The sequence below is a fragment of the Mustela nivalis genome (genome assembly GCF_964662115.1).
Source record: "Mustela nivalis genome assembly, chromosome: 7".
NCBI classification, from domain to species: Eukaryota; Metazoa; Chordata; class Mammalia; order Carnivora; family Mustelidae; genus Mustela; species Mustela nivalis.
Window position 1 is genome coordinate 45,200,260 of NC_139026.1, and position 19,424 is coordinate 45,219,683.

The 19,424-nt window shown below is 42.0% G+C and overlaps 1 protein-coding gene and 1 long non-coding RNA gene across 3 annotated transcripts in view; one reads left to right on the forward strand and one right to left on the reverse strand.

Moving 5' to 3' along the window:
* Positions 1-19,424, reverse strand: part of LGR5 (leucine rich repeat containing G protein-coupled receptor 5) — a 123,254-nt gene that overhangs the window by 15,936 nt on the left and 87,894 nt on the right. The window contains exons 5-11 of the mRNA XM_082742839.1: positions 11,804-12,019; positions 9,891-9,962; positions 6,984-7,052; positions 5,579-5,650; positions 1,810-1,881; positions 1,591-1,659; positions 1,379-1,450 (exon numbers count right to left, since the gene is read on the reverse strand). Of these exons, the coding sequence (XP_082598965.1) occupies positions 1,379-1,450; positions 1,591-1,659; positions 1,810-1,881; positions 5,579-5,650; positions 6,984-7,052; positions 9,891-9,962; positions 11,804-12,019 (642 nt within the window). The remainder of the gene's footprint in view (positions 1-1,378; positions 1,451-1,590; positions 1,660-1,809; positions 1,882-5,578; positions 5,651-6,983; positions 7,053-9,890; positions 9,963-11,803; positions 12,020-19,424) is intronic.
* LOC309870523 overlaps positions 8,220-19,424 on the forward strand; it is a 30,363-nt gene continuing 19,158 nt past the window's right edge. For both annotated transcript variants that reach the window (XR_014314641.1, XR_014314642.1), the window contains exons 1-2: positions 8,220-8,589; positions 9,160-9,259. This is a non-coding gene — a long non-coding RNA (uncharacterized lncRNA). The remainder of the gene's footprint in view (positions 8,590-9,159; positions 9,260-19,424) is intronic.

Here is a 19,424-nt window from a genome sequence, read left to right on the forward strand (position 1 = left end):
TGAACCAGGAACACAGACCCCCAGAGCCTTTGCTCTTAACCAATTTGCCAGTCAGCCTCCATTTATGCAGTTCTAGCTCTGGCTGGTTTACCATTTTCCATGTCACATATTGGAGACAGATGCAGTTTAAATACTGGCTTCTTATGTACTGGTCACAGCATGTGAAATCCTAGTCATGTCATCAAGCCAGTTTCCTCGAAGAATGAAGATAATTATACCTGGACGTGGTAGGTGGAATTCTAAGATGGTGCCCAAGATTTCTCCCACCTGGTATACATCCACTTTCTTCTGGTTATCCAATCAAACTGCCTGTATTTGAATTTGGACTCTGCTACTTTCTTGCAGCATGACTTCTAAAAATGTACTTCACTTCTGTAATTCTCAGTTTTCCCATCTGTATCCACACCTCAGAGGGCAATGTAGAGTGAAGAAGAGACTTACTCCATATTCCCCCCCCCGCCTCTATGCATGAATGACTGACCCCGAGGCTCTCATAGGGTGTCCGTACAACCCCATATACTGAACAACTGAAGTCTGAAGTGGCCAGGGTGCTGGGGATGGAAGGAAGCAGAATTATTGTGGCAGACATTCCCATCCTTCCACTTAACATTCGTAGTGCTGCTTGTAGTTCTGCCATGAGGTGAAGCCTGTCGTGAAAGTACAGGCATTCAACTGACACAGATGTCTCCCATGAGAGAACGGAGCCATGGCCGGAGACTAAGGGTTCATTCATTAAGTTGCCACAATGCATGAGAGGACGATAATACGGTTGGGAGTTGAGGGAGAAGGCTGCAAATGGAAGGTCAAAACAAGGCTCTGCTCTTCAAATCCCTATAAGCTACTTTTCAGAAAGGAAAAGGCAGAGGGAAAAAAAAAAGCTTGAAGTCACTAGAATTCACATATGCAAGCATTTGAACCACTAGTTGGAAACATTACAACATGGCACCTACCAACTATACCAGAAGAAGGGTCACCTTTGTCAAGATCTGTATGGGTCTGATAACTTAATTTTTTTTTTGGCAACCATATTGGGTTTTTGATTCATTACATAATTTTTTTCTGCTCTGGAAAGCCTTAAGGGGGGAAACGAAGCTATCTAGGCTTGTTCATATCCTTTTTCTGACAGGAAACGTGTGCCATTTGAAACTCTAACGGGAGACTGGACCTTGGGAACAAAGGGAGCGCTGCCACCATTACCAGGGTCACATCAGAGAGCCACTTCCCCGGCCCACGGGGGCTAGGGAGCACCGACCTTTTGTAGCCCTACAAGGAAAAAAACTTTCTCCCCTTTTCAAGGATTATTGAAAGAACGCCTGCCATTTCGCTCCTAAATGGAAGTTGCCTGTTTACACAACGTCACTGCCTTCCTGATACGCACAGCACTTGCAGATTAGGTAACTGATCACAGGCGGTTTGAGGAAGAGATGAGATCTGGGCTCCAGTTAAAGTCCTGTTGAAATACAAACCAGACATAATTCTTTTATTCAGGCATCATACAGTACATATTTTTATTCACTGGCTTTAAGATTGGTCAGGCTTCTAGGGCAGTGCGTGTTCTGGGCAAAGTCAAGAGCCTATTCAAGTACTTACAGACTCTCCAGGCTCGCAGTTCCAGTTAAATCAGGAAATACAGTTATTTGTGAGGCACCATTCAGAGTCCTAGAAGGAGGGGTACATGAGTACTATTGGAAGAAGATTCCAGAAAGGGGTCATTTTCGTGCCATTTTCAAAGCACTTTAACTTAAAATATTCATTTGGTTTATACAGGACCCCTGCAAGGGGAAATGGATCTGTAAGAGAAAAACCTACAGTGTCCTTAGTTCAGGTAAATGTTGAAAAGCAGATCTTCCAACAAGCTGGATGGGGTTGTCATAGAAATGTCTGAAAAAAATCCAAACACCACTGTCTTAGTATAAAAGCTCAAGGACAAATGAACACCTGTTCAAAATTCCAACAAATACATTAAATGTATGTAATCTTGATTATACTATATTGTATAATATTCCTGGTTACTTGGTAAAACACGAAAGAAATGTTTTGACTCCCGAGGAGACTTTAAAAAAAAAAAAGATTTTATTTATTTTTTTGTCAGAGAGAGAGATGGGGGCAGGGTGCAGGGATAGCAGGCAGAGGGAAAAGCAGGCTCCTCGTTGAGCAAGGAGCCCAACACAGCACTTCATCCCAGGACTGTGGGATCCTGACCTGAGCCAAAGGCAGATGCCTAACCAACTGAGCCACCCAGGTGCCCCAGGAGGAGACTTCCGGTAAGAAATCCATACTATATAAAAATGAAAATTTTTTTGACAGCAAGGCAGATATAAGATATAAGATATAAGAACAGATATAAGAACAGATACTAAGGAGAAAAGCAAGTGAACAGATTGTAGGTATATCTAAAAAGCTTCCTCTGCCTTCAACATCTGTGGCATATCCATCAAGTGGCAAAAAGGTAATTCAAGGTCCTGGCAATTGCATCATTAAATAAATAAAGAAAGATGAAGTTCTACAGGTACACATGAAGGTTAGATCCTTGAGTCAAATCTTATCATAACATACATGAAGGACTCTTCCAATTAGTTGAGAGGAAATTTGCTATTTTGCTTTTTTGGTAACATTAGATTTCTAAAAAAGTTAAATACTGCTTTAAATGGTGAGGCATTATTAGAACTTAAATATTTTGTTTTACAGATGTTTTCAATGGAATGGTATTTGAACTGTCTAGTCAATGAAGCCCTTCAAATAGTTCTTAGTGGAGAAGACATTCTAGTTCACTGAAATTCAACAAATACTTATTGGTGTTACTGCACTCAAAGTATGAGACTAGGGACTGTGGGGGTTCATAGACTGAGTCATTAGGGAAGCCATCATTACTATCTCTTACATGCCTGACATTATGCTAGATTCTGGGAGTTTGAAGAAGATGGACACAATGTCCCCGCCCTAAAGAAGCTTGGAATCAGTTGGGATAGAACAAGTGAGTGACAGCCTAACACTTTCTGGCTGATAAAGCTCTTTCACGTATGCAGCTCAATAGACCCACTCAACAGCTTGAAAAGCTCCACAGCTTTTAAATTTTAAATTATCCACAGCACAGATACTTAGATACATTTATCTCATTTTTGGGGGAGGTAAGTAAGACTCTAATACTTTGGTAAATTCAGTAACTCCCAGAGCTTCACTTTTCTAATTTGTTAAACTGGGATAATAAATCTGAGTTGTAGGTTTCATGTACAAATTAAAAGAGCTCATGCTTGTGTAACATCTGGCTGGGATCTGGATTAAATCCATCATCCATAAAAACCCAAGTCCCCTTCTGTCCTCCTGCCCTCTTCCCTTGGATTAGAACACTGATAAGAGAAAGAGCTAGAGCTAGAATATAGGTCTTATGATTAAAAAATGGAGAGTTTTTCCATAATATCACACTGTCCCTTATCTATGTCATATGCCTGTGTGTGTGTGTGTGTGTGTGTGTATATATAAAATTATGTTCACATACATATATGTATACGTAAGTACACTGGGCAGATAGGAATTCCTATGCTTGTGTATGTAAGTTTCACAAATAAAGAGTTATAGGGTTCTCAGGAAATTTTCTTGTGAGGTCAAGAAAAACTTCATGTAATGTCATTGGAAAGGGGCTCTGGGACACAGAATTTCAATAAGCATCGTGAGAGATGGACTTGTAGGAGCAAAGGCAATACAAAGTTTTGTTCTATGAATACAGGTTAGTCAATCTGGGTTATGGCATCGGGTGACCGAGGAGAGCTGTGGAGAACTGGTCAGAAGATGAGGCGAGAGGCAACCCTGCATCTCCATATGATCCACAGCAAGATGTTGACCAGTTGGATGTTCTGCCTCCACCCTCCCGTGACGGAGGCAGGGGATGAGCCTTCCATCGGCAGGAATGCTGAGGCAGTGGCTAGCAGAGGCGGGTGGCAGTGGGCTTGAGAAGCAGTTACAAGGACGACGACGGGGACCACAGAGGGAGAAATGGAGGCTGGGTGGCCAGTGGGACAGGGGAAGCATTCACAGAAGCTGGGAACTGGGGATCTGCCAGGGGGTGGCAGGGACTGATGAGAGAGAAACAGGCAGAAGCAAGAGGAGGAGAGTTTCAGGGAGAAAATAGCGAATAGCAATAAAATACTGGACAGAAGCACTTATAAATTTGGGGGGCTGTTAGTCCTTTCTCAAGTGGTATTAGCATATCAAAAGAGTGATTAAAAAAAAAAAGAGAGAAAACAAAACCAACCCCAGTCTTGTGGCTCTAAGGAAAAAGAAGCAAAGGCAAAGCAATTTGCCAACTTTTAGTATGTAAATACTCTCTAATGAGGCCTAATGTTTGTTGGCAATAAACTTTAAAACCCTTAGTTTGCCAACATACTGTCAATCTATTTCAGAAACGATGAATGGTATTTTTTTTTTTTTTCAGTTGTCAGGGCTGATTGGGATTCCAGCTCATTTGTGACACTACTACACGGTTCCAGAAAGCCTCTTAATCAAGTTGGCACAGGATGAATATCTGCCAAGAAATGCTCCGACGGTCAAGTTCAACAGTTATCCTTACTCTCCTGCAGATTTGAGACCCCTCCTGCAAGACTTCAGGCCAGTACTGTTCTCCCAGTCTGCCAGGTCTTTTATCGAAGAACATCCTAACACCTGTTTTCATCTTCCGGTGCATCTACATGGGATTGGTTTTCTGTTTGTGCTAAATGTGAGACACATAACTCATTAGTTATATGCCTTAGCTGTAACTCTATTGTGCACTTATAGGGTATATAAACCCTCACATAATCTTTTTAGAATATAAGCATGTTTCTAGAATTACAACTGCGCTTGTAATTATGTAAATGTGACTCAATGCTTGGACTTGATAACAAACATATACAGAAACCTCACATAAAATGGTAACCCCCCCAAACGCCCACCATCAATGGAGTCGATTGCTGTAAAGGACTCCTATTTGATTACAGTAATTTATAGGGGCACCCGGGTGGCGCAGTCAGTTCAGCGTCTGACTCTTAGAATCAGCTCAGGTCTTGATCTCAGGGATTTGAGATCAAGCCTTGCATCAGGCTCTGCACTCAGCGCAGAGTTTGCCTGAGTTCCCTTTTCTCTCTTCCTTTGCCCATCCACCCCTGCGTGCGCGCGCTCTCTCTCTCTCCCACTGAAATAAATAAATCTTTTAAAAAAAAATTTATATTTCTAGTATACCTAGGTTCAAGTTCTGAGTGACTGTGACTTTAACAATGATTCTCTAAAAAATCAGTTTTATTCCTTAGAAAATAGAGATAGGCAAAAGTATGTCACAAGAATACTGTGAAGTGAGACAAGGTCTCTGAAGATATGAAGCATGAGGCAATGCACACTTGTAGGTTCTAGAAAAAAAGAATCTTTTATGTCATTTCAGCAGTCAGCTGAAAGCTGGCAAAACATCTCCATATATGGTTCTCTGTAAAGAATCTTAAATTGACAAAGACAAAACTTGGGAATCTATAGGACATTCATTTTATTATATTTAAAAGTGCAATACATATTATATCTCAGGATGGAAAAATCAAAAAGAACTATGGCCACTTACATTGTAATAAGGGAAGGATTGCCTACAAATGCTTTCTCAGGTATTGACTTGATATTGTTGCTGTGAAATCCTCTAGAAAGAGAGGAAAACATTTTTAAAGGAAAATAACCTGTAGGGTAACATTATATAATAGTACTCCCCTCCCATGGCAGTGATCAACATCTTTGATAGCTAGAGGGTAAGATTAAATTCCTCCATGCGTTTTGAAGCTTACGTGCTCTTTAGGAGAAAAAGAAATCACAACCTGGCCTCTTGAAAGAGGAGTAAAAAAATTGAAAAATAACAGTTGTGCTTTACAGAGGCTTACAAATCTGATGTTATAAAAAGAAAAGCCATCTGTTAATATCCAATAGAACACCACTGTATAACAACTTGACACAGAGGAAACCATCTTTGGAGAGAGGATTATGGTCACTCCTCCTGACCCCATTTGAAGCGAGGAGAAGAGAAAATTGACTTAAGCTGCTGTAAAGGAGAGATTTACGTAATCTCTTTAGGAGGACAAGATTGCCTTAGCTGAAGGAAGGTACTCAGTGAGTCTGTAATAACAAACTGATTCCCCTCTGTCAGTGCTAACGTTGTCTGAGTGGCGGAATGGGTCCCATGTGGGTCGGCGGCTGGATGAGGTGCCTTAGGTCTGCCTGACCATAGACTGTGAGGATTTCCCAGCTGAGCCACAGGTGGGGCCTCCTGAGGGAGACCCCTCCTCGGGTCTTTTGCTTCCAAACGAGCCCTCCTTTAGCTGTGTGTCTCATTTCTCCTGGCTCTATGTTTATTTCCCTTTCCGATTCTTGGAACATTTCTTACATACGTTATTCATATTTTTAGGTACAAAGAAAAGCTAATTGAATTACAGTATATAAAAGACAATGGATGCAACCTACAAGCTGAAAGTCAGCTTTACTTTAGTACAATTGTGGGTTTTAAAAAATTAAATATGATTCACAAGGTACATAAAGAATATGAAATGATGTGCATGAAAACATCTAGCACGGTACTAGGCACATGCATTTTATTTCTCTAGTCCTAGACTTACACGACCTAGGAAAGTTTGTTCTTCAAAATGCTCAGCAAATAAAGGAATTCTGTGACAATTCTCTATAAATGTATGAAGTGTGTAGATGTTGGGGGGAATGTAGCTTAGGAAAGGAGTATGATTTAGAGAACTATGTAAATTTTTTCAAATATACATATTTTAGAGAAATCCATTCTAAATTTAAAAAAGATTATCTAATGTCTGTTGGTGATGGAATAAATTAAAATATATTTCAAGTGTACTTAGCTATTATTTATACAAACTTTTGAAATTTTCCAGTCGGTCATGCTATGTACAATAGTCAAACATATTTTAAAGTGACTTCACGAAGAAGAGAGTTCTTCTATTAAATTTGCTCTAAATACTTACAGTTCTTTAAGGTTAGAGAGGGTCCTGATGGCAGTGGGGAATTCATCAAGATTATTATAATTTAAATCTCTGAAAAGAAGTAAATGGTATTTTCAGTTTTTCATTTAAAAATTCCTATATATTACATTTACAGAGAAAGTTAACATCCTATTCCAATGGACCAGGATCACTGATCGAAATTCTTCTTCCTTCTTTTCATGGAGAGAGATTTCTAGGTTTGCTGACCACCATTATTCTGCCAGTATCTACGTTAACGTGGTCATTAGACTGCTCATGGGAAATGTAAGAGTCAAGTCTCAATGGCACTGAGGTATTTAAAAACAGGGAGGGGGACACAGAGCTGTGTTAATGTCCAAGTAGGAGAGACACTTGGCTAGGTTATTGGTGGCTTGACCATGTAACTCTTCACTTGAACCTGGCTCACCACCGGGAGAGCTGGCGTGTGGGCGTTCCTCCTGGCTCCTGAATCACATCCCCTTTCTTGTCCCCACCTTCACACTCTGAGGTCTCCCCCTGATCTTCAGAGCCTCACCTGAGAGGGCGTCTTGGAGAGTTGCTTTATCCCTGACTCCCGAAGTGTGCCTGCGATTCTCCTAGCCTGAGCTCCAGGATGATGACCTGCTTCTGGAGAGGCGTGTGTGGTACAGGGTTCCCTCAGGAAGGGCCTCGGGTCTAGAATTTCTTCAGGGTCACAAATAATGATTCAGACCAAGAGTATGCTTACCTCGGTCTGTGAGGCAAAGCTCTACATTATCCTTCATGCCCAGAGATGGCATGGCCGAACCATTTCAACTCATTAATTTCTCTATCTGTTATGACACAAATGGCTTTTCAATTCCATTACTCAGACTAACTCCACCTTAGAGCTACAACTTTGCATGAAAAAGTAATCGCCTCCTAGTCTCAGGGAATGGTAGATGTCCCAGATGACGCAGAAAAACCTTTTGGTCAGGCAATCCGTTGTGGTTAGATCTTCCTCTATGGAGAAGAATTGCTTTTTAATTTTAAGAGAGATAATTTGACCGAGTTAAACATGAATCAAGATTCCTACTTATCTGGCACAGACCATCCTTAAGCTATACTGCAGGCAGGAAACTCGTGTCTTTTGTGGACATAAATTTTCTTCCTGTTTGTAAATCTCTCCAGATGCTCTGTTTTGATTAAACAGAGGATTGGGTCCTTATAAATTACTTGGGTTTCTAGTGAGGGAAAGGAAGAGGTTGGGAGTAACCAATTTACTGATCCTCTGTAGCCCTGGGCAAAGCGAGGGAAGGATGGAGGACAATGAGACTCACATGAATTTGCCCTGAAATGTTGGACTCGATGGTATTTACATGAAATCCTGGGTTCTCATCTCAGACATGGGAAAAAAAGAAAGGAAGAAAGACTGTTTGCGGAAATACCCTTCAAAGCCAATACTGTTCTTTGTTCCTTTTGTGTTGGAAAGGACTGGAAGGTGCTTTCCGTTACTAAGATCTCAAGCCCAGCCCTGTGTAGATAAGGGAGAAGTTCTAATTCTTCCAAGCACCTCATAAGAATGCTTTGCCTCTGCCATTAAGTTGACTTCAAAGTTCTGCCTGGAGAAATTCGTCTTTGGCATCTCCTCGTAAGTATGATGCCTCCCTTCTCTGAGGAAACCCAGAGTGACTTAAGTAATCCAGGAAGGAGAGCTGGGAGCGCTCACTGACCTGAGCCACCAGTCACAGACAGCAGGTCAGGAAATCCTCACACCCAGACCTGATTAGAAGCTAAACAGTACAAATGCTAAGCTCCAGATGCAAAGGCGTAATGGAGCTCCAAGGCCATAGGAGAGGTGGTCTTTGGTCTCTTCTTCTGTAGAGCCACCCCTGCAGATTCAGTGGCCCTGCGTGGCTTATTGTACTTGAGTATTAAAAATATGGGGGTGAGGGGGGCCCAGCAGGAGCCAGCACCTCTCCTCCAGAACACTCAGGACCCCCACTGCCTGTCACCTCACCCTCAGTCTACCCCTCTCTCTCATCAGGGGCAATGAAGAGTGGCTCCTCCCCTGAAAGGGCTGGGGCCTGGTCAGGGGGCGGGTGGGGAGGGGGATGGTGGTGGTGGTGGTGCCTGGTGCTGAGAATGTGAGAACTCTTCTCTTCGTGGCTCTGGGAAAGGCTCTAGGCAGTCAGCTGGCTGGACTCGATTTTTATTATAGGTACCAGTTCAGACCTGAGCTTTTGACCTATTTTTTTGGAAGTCACGTGCGCTGGTAAACACGGATTTCAGAGTCAAACTAGAGAAGAAGCAAATCTCAGGTATGGTTCTCATGTTGGTAAAAATAACTTCAACCCGACTAGGGCTTACAGCGGGATGGTGATGGTTGCCCTCATAGAATGGGTGTAGGAGTAACTGAAACCACGTACGCCGAATGGACCAGTATTTAGATAAACATGTACCCAGTAAATGGTAACTATTAATACTTCTTAGTTTTTGGAATCACTTTGTTGTTTGCTAATGGGATGCCTGTTCATCTCAGACTGGAGAGTGTAGCATTTGCCTGGTCCGTATCCTCTCAATGGGCAGGGCAGGGGGTGGGGGGGCAGCAGACTAGACTCATGAATAGTGAGCCTGAGTGACAGATTAGAATTGATCCCTGACACAGAGTACACATTCCTAAGCAAACAGTTGCTGCTCAGTAGAGAACATCTCATTTAGCTTATAATGATTCTAATTTACCACTCTTGTTAGATTAAAATAAAATCTCAGCTTTATTAGCTTGCATGTGTGTGTGTGTGTGTGTTTAAGATAAAGCCCCTATAAATATCTGTTTAAAGCTCAGGCAATTAACCAAACCAAACAGCAAGTTTGACTTTAAGGCTATTTTGATTCCTTCAGAATACTCATGAAAACACTGAAAAAAGGGAAACAAATAAAAGGTCAACTCACAAAGTCTCTAGGCTGTGGAGCCCATCAAAGCATTTCTTTCCCAGGGAGTGAATTCTATTGTTATGGAGATGCCTGCAGGAGAACATTAGGGACACAGTCAGAAGGCACGCTGCTCCTGGAAACTTAGGCCCAGCATTCTAATTGCTTAAATCCAAAGAAACTTAGAGAAAAGAATGCACTAATTGTATATAAGAAATGTTTTGTTTAACCCCCCCCCCCCCAGTGCTAACTGATCCATCCGCTCTTACCATAGATGGTCCTATACTATAGAACTGAATAGGCAGAGACGGTTTTACTTTTAGGGTTTGAGATATCCAGGAGTGTATCATAATACAGGCAATGTGACTGATAAAAGTAAATTCAGGTTGTTAACCTGGCTTTCGGATGTAGGGGGTTAAGCAGAGATTCTGGTCATCAGTGACCAATGAAGGATGGAGGGAAGGTCCTAGTGAACTACATATTTTCTATTAAAGCTGCTGCCTTACAATGGCTCCGTTCCCAGGGCGGGACCACAGGTTTACAGGCAACCACAATTTTAGCCACAGAGAAGAGTGATTAGATTTTTTTGGCTGCCCCAGGAGATTCGTTATCTTGACGTAGTATTAACGAGTATAATTATCCTCTGTGGCTGAATGGTAGGTCAGTTAAGTCCAGGCCCATGGGAACAGCTGTGCACATAACTGAACACTGGACCAAGTCCCAAGGGATTTTTGGAAAAGGGCCGTAAGGGGAAGACGGTGAAGACAAACAGGTGGCTCTCCGTCAATCCGTTCCCTCAGGTGGAGGAAAAATTAATGCACACACCAGCTTCCGGTGGGTCAGTGGCACCCTCTTTGTACCTGTGAGTCAGTACAGTAATTTGTCAATATCACCCGAAACTTCTTATTCTTTAGACTAAGTTTTGTGGGTCTCTTCAAAGATTTTAATTAATTAATTAATTAATTAATTAATTATATTTGAGAGAGCGTGAGAGTGAGTGATGGGGGAGAAGAGGGGCAAGGAGAAGAGGGGTGGGGGGAAACAATCTCAAGCAGACTCTGTACAGAGCACTGAGTGCCGAGCCGGGCCTGGGGCTTGATCCCACAACCCTGAGATCATGACCTGAGCTGAAACCAAGAGGTGGCCGCCCCACCAGTGGAGCCACCCCGGCACTGCAATGAAGGTGTTTATTCTAATGAATCTACGTTGGTTTCATGGGAGATCTTGGTGACATTTATTGATGATCTTGTACATGCTGCCCATGAGGGGAAGAAGCCTTCCTCAGAGTTCCTCTGCAAACCGACCTTTCAGCCTTTCAAGCAGGGTTTCTCTTCCTTTATCTGCCTTGGTTGACCGTTATACACGTGGGGCACAGAACTACAGCCTTAAAGGAGACTGATTATGTTTCAAATTATTACTTGAGAATCATTTTGGTTTACTTCAAATAATGAAATCTCGACCCATTGGGGCAAAAAGCCACACGAATGCACAGGTCCCGCCTGGTCAATGGTTTGTCCTTATTTCTCCTCCCTCGGTAGGGGTTCAAAAAAAATTTATTCAATAGTAAGAAGGGCATATTTCAATTTGACCTGAATTATCAATTATTACCAGAAATAAGGAATTTTTATTCTCTGGACTTCGTCCAAATTTATTTATTTGAGTTACTGGACTAACTTTATACAGCCTGGCGATTGCCTAAAAAATAACATGCGGGCGTCCCTGAGACAGAGGCCATAGTTTATCTTGGAGTGCCTCTCAGTGCTTGGCACTTAGCAGGTGCTTGCTGAACGTGGCTGAATTCTACATTCGTGAGTCATTTGGGGGAGAAGTCCAGGGGGTTTTCCTCTCTGAAAATGTCCCCATTCAAGGCTTGAAGAGCCAGCCCTTGTAGCAAGTATAAAAAGAGAAAGAGAAAGAAAATCAATAAAACTTACAGAACTACCAAGCTGGAGAGGTTTCCAAAGGCATAGTCTGGTATGTGGTGTATTTTGTTCAGGGCCAGGGTCATGGCCTGCAGCGCCGATAAGCTTCTGAAGGCCTGGACAGGGATTTCTGTCAAGGCATTGTCGTCCAGCCACAAGTGCCTCAGGGAGTGCAGGCCGCTGAAACAGCTCGGGGGAACGTAGCTGATGTGGTTGGCATCCAGACGCCTGGGGAAGCAAACAAGCAAGGATGGTAAAGGAGGCAAAGCCCCAGTAGAAGATCGGCCTTGCAGGAAAACTCTCAGTGTATTGATGAGCAGGAGGGAAACAGGGCTCAGGGCCCTCAGGATGCCCAAGGCATCTGGAACATTCTGTTCTCCTGAGAGGTTTTCCTCACTTGTGAGTTGAACCATGGCTTCTTAGGTCCAGTTAGCCATTAAAATTCCACGGAGCTATGATTCCCTTCCAGGCTTGTGGGTAACACGCCTCCATGCACAGAAGTGGCCTTCCCGGAGGTCTGAAGCCTCAGCGTGATGATATTCAGTTTTCCTGACACCCTTTCTCTTCCCCCTCACCCACCCCAAGCCAAATACATGCTTTTGCTTTCTTTTTCTTTTCTTTTTTTTTTAAAAAGATTTTATTTATTTATTTATTTGAGAGAGGGGTGGAAAGAGAAAGCACAAGCAGGGGGAGGGGCAGAGGGAGAGGGACAAGCAGTCATCCTCCGCAAAGCCCCCATCGCCCACCGAGGTCTGAATCAGTCACGGGGCTCCAATCCAGGACCCTGAGATCATGACCCGAAGGCAGACGCTTAGCTGACTGAGCCACCCAGGTGCCCCCCACTGCCCCATGCTTTCTCTGGACTGTTCTGAACCTAAAAAACCTACTATTCTACTAATTGGCTCCCTGAGCTCTAGGAAAAGATCTTCTTGGTGTTTGAAAGGAACTGAGTCATTTTTAAAGGCTGTTGGAGATCTGCCTCAGGGAGAGGAGAGGCAGTCCCTCCCCTTTTCTCAGTCCAGTGCAGATAGAAAGCCTAAAAACTGCCAGCTTTCTTGCTCATCCAACCATTTGCATTAGGCAGATAATTTGTTTTCCCTAACATTTTAAACAAATAATAGAATCAGCAGTGTTCCCAGCCTTTGCTCCATATATGTATGTATGTGTGTGTGTGTATGTATATGTACATACATATTTTTTTCTTTTTTTTTTTAAAGTGTGGTAATACATCTAAATGTAGGTGTAGGTAATGAGCTGTTGCAATTTCAGAGCCAGCAGAGGGAGTGCAGTGCATTTATGTCGCCCCTGTCCAACAGAAGCAGCAGCTGCAGTGAGGATGCTTGAACTTTTCTTAGTGGAAACTGCAATTTTCTGTAAGGTGCGTAAATGACCAGAACCACCAGCAGCCAGCTATACTTCCAATGGCCCTCGCTCACTTTTTCAGTCAGTTCTCAAGGCTCGGGCATTTGTTTGTGTTTTCAAAGCTAGGATTAAAAAAAGAAAGAAGAGTTGCATTTTAAGCGTCCACGTATTAGGAAGGATTAGAAAATCACGAGTGATTTTGAAAAATGTTTTAGGAAGCACTGAAGACTAAACAGATCCAGGAAATACACCAGGGTCATGCAATAATCCCTTTCCAAGCAAATTTAAACAATTTAGAAATAGACTTCTCTGTGGCAGGGAGCTGATCTCTTTGGAAAGCAGCTTCCTCACTTTTGGTCACAATATGTCACTTCACCTGTTCCTTGGCTCCTGTTTCTATCGACCGAATGGGGACAAGTGACACCTTCAAGGCCCCAGACCAGACCAGGTTTTGATAATAACTGAGATAAAGTCACCTGGAATGAATTTTAAGAGTTCGGTGTCAGAGCCCACTCACAACTAAATTTTTATGTTGGGGCGCCTGGGTGGCTCAGTGAGTTAAGTGTCTGCCTTCTGCTCAGGTCATGATCTCAGAGTCCTGGGATCGAGTCCACACTGGTTCCTTGCTCAGGGGGAGCCTGCCTCGCCCTCTCTTTCTGCCCTTCCCCCTGCTTGTGGGCTCTCTCTCTCTCTGACAAATAAATAAAATATTAAAAAAACAAAAACAGTTTTCTGGTTAAGATAAAGAAAATGTAAAAAAAAATTCCAGTAAGGCGATGATGATTGTAGGCAGTAGAAACACAGATTCCAAATATCTCAAGGTTTCATCAATAAAAAGAACTGGAAATGTTTAAGAAAACTCAGGACTACCTCTTCCCCCTTGTTCTGGTGACAAAATGCTTGGCCCAGGTGTCAATAAGGTATAACTTCATCAGGGGTGAGGAAGTGATGGTTTTCCTCTGACTGGAAGTGAAGTATGTATGTAAACTCTCCTTAATGACAGCACTGATTAAAGAATGAAGATTTTATTTAAATAATACAAACTTCCCCATTTTCGGTGACATATTATCTGATTATTGCCAGTTGCTTACGTAATAACAAGTGGCTTCTAAGAGTCCTGAAGGTGACTCATCTTAAGTTGGGTACACGTGTTGGGGTAGATTTACAATAAAGGCTCTCTCAGCCCTGAGTGGGAGGCTTGTCGTCTTCTCTACTTAAGTTCCTGCTGATGTCACTGCTGGGTGTTGAAGTGACCTTGGTCTCAGTTTTCAATGTTGATAAACCCATTTCTCAGGATAAATGAATGTATGAAAAAAGTAATTTATGATTTATGATTTTGGAATCACTTTTTTTTTCCCTAGGAAAGAAGAATGTAATCCACACTGTAATCTTAGGGCAAGTCACTGTCTGAAATGAAATGAGTAAGACAGGGCAATTCAGCCCAGTTCTATCACTTCCTGTCCTGATACACCCAGACCCCCCAGTCGGGTATCCTGAGCGCAGCACTAAAATGTGTCTTTGCTTCAATAGTTCCTTTATCTAAGAAGCTCCCAATAAACTGTACTTCTTCTTAAATGCAGTATTCTTCAGTCCATGTCCACCTGCCTCAGTGGTCCAAACCTAATTCAGAGAGCGGTATATTGTTCACACTCAGAGGCATTATCTGATTTATTCCTAACAGAAGATCGGAAGGCAACACCGGAGTATGGAGTTAATTACCCAGCCACTCATACAGGTGGTTCCCACAGAACAAGGTTAAGACTGTGGACAAAGCAGCTGGCAGGGGACAAGTTGTCCCTATTCAGTGGGTAAACAAAGAGCTCATATTATGTCAACCCGGTCCTTTGGGGCAGCTGGGCATTTTCTATTCATATGCTTGGAAAATGCAATGTTTAAGTAGGGGTGTGTAAGAGAAACATCACTACAGAGTACACCAAAGACAAAGAAAAGTGCGGGTCTAGAATATTATCAGGAACAACAAAAAAAACTTGGTTATAGGGCTCCACTTTTTAAGGGTTTCTTTGTTATCATTTCTTTTCCATGCCAAGTCACAAAGGGTGTAAGGGTATGTGTGTGTGTGTGTGTGTGTGTGTGTGTGTGTGTATGTAGGCAGTTTAGAATCTGAATCAGTGGGCACCTGGGTGGCTCAGTGGGTTAAGCCACTGCCTTTGGCTCAGGTCATGATCTCAGGGTCCTCGGATCGAGCCCCACATCGGGCTCTCTGCTCTGCGGGGAGCCTGCTTCCTCCTCTCTGCCTGCCTCTCTGCCTACTTGTGATCTCTGTCTGTCAAATAAATAAATAAAATCTTTAAAAAAAAAAAAAAAAAAAAGAATCTGAATCAGTGCAGACATCTGGGATGAGAAATCTCAGGTCCAAAGCTCAGTATACAGTAGCTGTGTGACTATAACCAAGTCAACAGACGTCAGACTTCCCACCTGTAAAATGGGAGTAACACCTCTCTATTTTATAAGCTTGCTTTACAACTAAAGGAATGAATACAACCAATTATAAATCACGTTCATGATTTTACATTATTATTACTTGAGGCTGGTTAACAGTTTGTATTCTTTTTTTGACCAGGGAAACCATTCGGGGTGGGGGGAGAGGTAACCTCAAACTGCCTGAGTCAAAACTTGGTTAAAAGGAGTACCGTGTTGTCAGTCAATTTCGGTTCTGAAAAATGCTACTTCTTTCATCCCTCACAACAGAAATAACTAAGAGGTGTCTGCAGTTAGACTGACTAGAAGTCACCCTTTCAGCCTCCAGCATCACAACTACATGTGTGTGCGGGTATGCGTGTCTGTAATCCAAAGGCAAAAGAGAAGCAGTGACATGGAATAGACAGCACATTCTTAGAGACAATTCTTACCGGTAATCTTGGCATTTAAGTATCTAACCTTAATATCACAGACGTAGCACAAAGCCTACGCTCTGTTAGCGGCAGCAAAATAAAGCACTAACAATAGGAGAGGCCCCCTCATCTTTTAGACAAATAAAACCTCTTAATTATGATCTTGAAGAGTTCTGAAAAGTAATTACTATATGGGACATGGCACCCATCTTTATTTTTTTAATTTAAAAATTTTTTTTTCTTAATTTTTATAATCATATAATATATCTTTATCCCCAGGGGTACAGGTCTGTGAATCGCCAGGTTTACACACTTCACAGCACTCACCAAAGCACATACCCTCCCCAATGTCCATAACCCCACCCCCCTTCTTCCAACCCCCCTCCCCCCAGGAACCCTCAGTTTGTTTTGTGAGATTAAGAGTCACTTATGGTTTGTCTCCCTCCCAATCCCATCTTGTTTCATTTATTCTTCTCCTACCCCCTTAACCGTCCATGTTGCATCTCCACTTCCTCATATCAGGGAGATCATATGAGAGTTGTCTTTCTCCGATTGACTTATTTCACTAAGCATGATACCTCTAGTTCCATGCATGTCGTTGCAAATGGCAAGATTTCATTTCTTTTGATGGCTGCATAGTATTCCATTGTGTATATATACCACATCTTCTTGATCCATTCATCTGTTGATGGACATCTAGGTTCTTTCCATAGTTTGGCTATTGTGGACATTGCTGCTATAAACACTTGGGTGCACATGCCCCTTTGGATCACTACGTTTGTATCTTTAGGGTAAATACCCAGTAGTGCAATTGCTGGGTCATAGGGCAGTTCTATTATGAGGAACCTCCATGCTCATGGCACCCATATTATATTCCTTCTGTTACTTGTAATTTATAGCAAACTGATAGATACAGACTTTACCCTACTTTCTAAGTCTTACAACCACTTACGTCATGAGCATAGGGTAACTGGAAAGTGCAGTGAATTAGAAAAATCAAGACACATTCTGAGATTTAGAGGCACACGGATTAATTTCTCTGAGGGTCTATTTTCATATCTGTAAAGCAGAATCGTAACAGGTCACAGAATTACTATGGGAATTAAATAAGAAAACATATATGCAAGTGTTTTGTAAACAGTAAAGCACTCTATAAGTGATAGCTGTTATTACTTGAGAAAAACTCTCACATTTAGGAAGTGATATCACTCCCCCTCCCCAACAAAAGTTTCTTTCATTTTCTCTGAAGTTTATTAACTCTTGGCAATTTCAAACCTCTCTAATGGAGATTGACATTTTTTGAGGGGGACATAGGGGCTGACAGGACTGCTGATTTTCTGCGCACTGAAACCCTTTGTATGGAAGTTCAGTAGCTACCCTACATGTTTTGATTAGAGTCCTGGGAAGCCTCCCATCACAGAGAAAAGAAACAGCCACATATTTTGGGTGTTAGGCCAACAAAGGTCCAAAAAGGCCCCAAAGGCTAACATGGTTGAGGAAAACTGTGACATCACTTGGTGCAAGAAGAGAATTCTCATCAAGTAGGAGTCTGGGCAGTGTTACCTAGAGGACTACCAATGATGAGAAATGGTGCTGTCATGACTTTGGGGCATATGCTGGCATAATTCCCTCTCTGGAGGGAGGGCTTGAGGTTGGAGAACTCCATAATGACCAAAGGGATTCTATGGCACAAACTGCTTGGCCAATGGGACCATCCCTCATGGACCTGGGGATGTCTCTCCTCACCACTGGGAACTTGTCAGGGCCATCCAGGTCACCCTGACAGGCTTTAGGACTTTTGAGTCCAAGATAAGCATCTAGAGTCTGGATAATTGCGCTCAGATCTCTGGGTTATCTCCCTATGAGTCATGTCCCATTCTCCTCCAAATCATCTTCAAAATCTGCATCCAATTGTTTCTCTGGGGTGGGGGGTTGTACAACCTCCTGACTGGGTATCCTGATAATCTAATGGATAATCTAATTAGATAATCTAATATAATCTAGCTGTGCTCTAGAAAGATCTCTCTGAGAGCAACACTCCGGAGGACTGGTGGGAAAGTAAGTGACCGGGGCAGTCACAGTCAGCAGGGTGAGAAAAAACGAGAGCCTGAGAGAAGCGTGGAGATGGACAGGAAGGCTCGACACAAGGATCACTAAATAAGTGGGTCCAACAGACTGTGGTGACTTGTCAGCTGTGGCCACAGGGGGAGGCAAGGAACCTACGGTGGTGACTCCATTTTCCATCCTGGGCAAATGGGGACTGGGTTGAATGTTACCTGACATTCTGTAAACTAAAAACAAAATAAAACTGCATGTTCACTGTGACTGCAGTTCTACGATATCATTGTGTCCCATGTGACGAAGACTGAGAAGGTAACGGACAAAAAAATAAATAAATAAATAATCAATCTTTTATGTCAGGCAATGGTGAAACAAAATACACAAAAAGCAAACTTAGAAAGCTCACTTTCTTATCTCTAAGGATCCTTCCATAATGTCTTCATCTATAAAAGCTTAATTTTATAAGTTTCCTCTTTTAAAAGCATTATTTTGCCAATCTCTTCCATACTCTTGAAAGGAATTTTTGATTTAAAAGTGGCATGACTGCAGGGATTAGAGAAGCTATGAGATCATTCTTGCTATTGTTTTTCCAGAAAAAGGCCCTTTACATATATCTCTTATATGATACCTTGCCAATGTATCACACAGACTTGTATCTTTGTTTGAGAATGTGTTTGATAAGCCATTAACTACAAGGAAGAAAGCGTTAGTCAAAAGATAAGCCATAGATCTTGGCTAATTCCATATCTCAGATGACTATACTGATGTCAATTATTAACATAGATGACTTGAGGGGAAAAAAAAGTCAAAGGTGTGAAGAATGTTGCAGCTACAGGTATGATACAGTTTATGGGGATTCTTTCAATAAACAGGATTACGAAGCATAGCATTTTCATTACTGTCATTTCTATTTTATATTTGGATGAACACTTTTTCTTTATAAGTGTTAAAGAAATGGCCAACTCACTTGTACATACATTTGCATGTCTTGTAAGACCATTTCGAACAAATCATGAATAGTCAGAAAAGCATAATTATTTAGTTCATTTATAAAACTTTAAAAAATGAAAGCATTTTCAATTATTATCCTGCCTTGACTATGAAATGAAACCCACATACTTCCAAGCTTCTATGTAATACAATTTGACGATGTATCTGAAGCATTTGTTATGGTGAAATTTTACTGCATGGAAATTTCATTGCAGGGGAACCAGAGGATCACTGGAAATCAAATTCGTCAGATCATTATAATAATACTATTGGGATAGACTTTTTCTATATGAACTCTCATAGATTGGATTCATGTTGACTTATATGAATTCTTCATAATCACAAGTCATTTTTATTGTTATTACTGT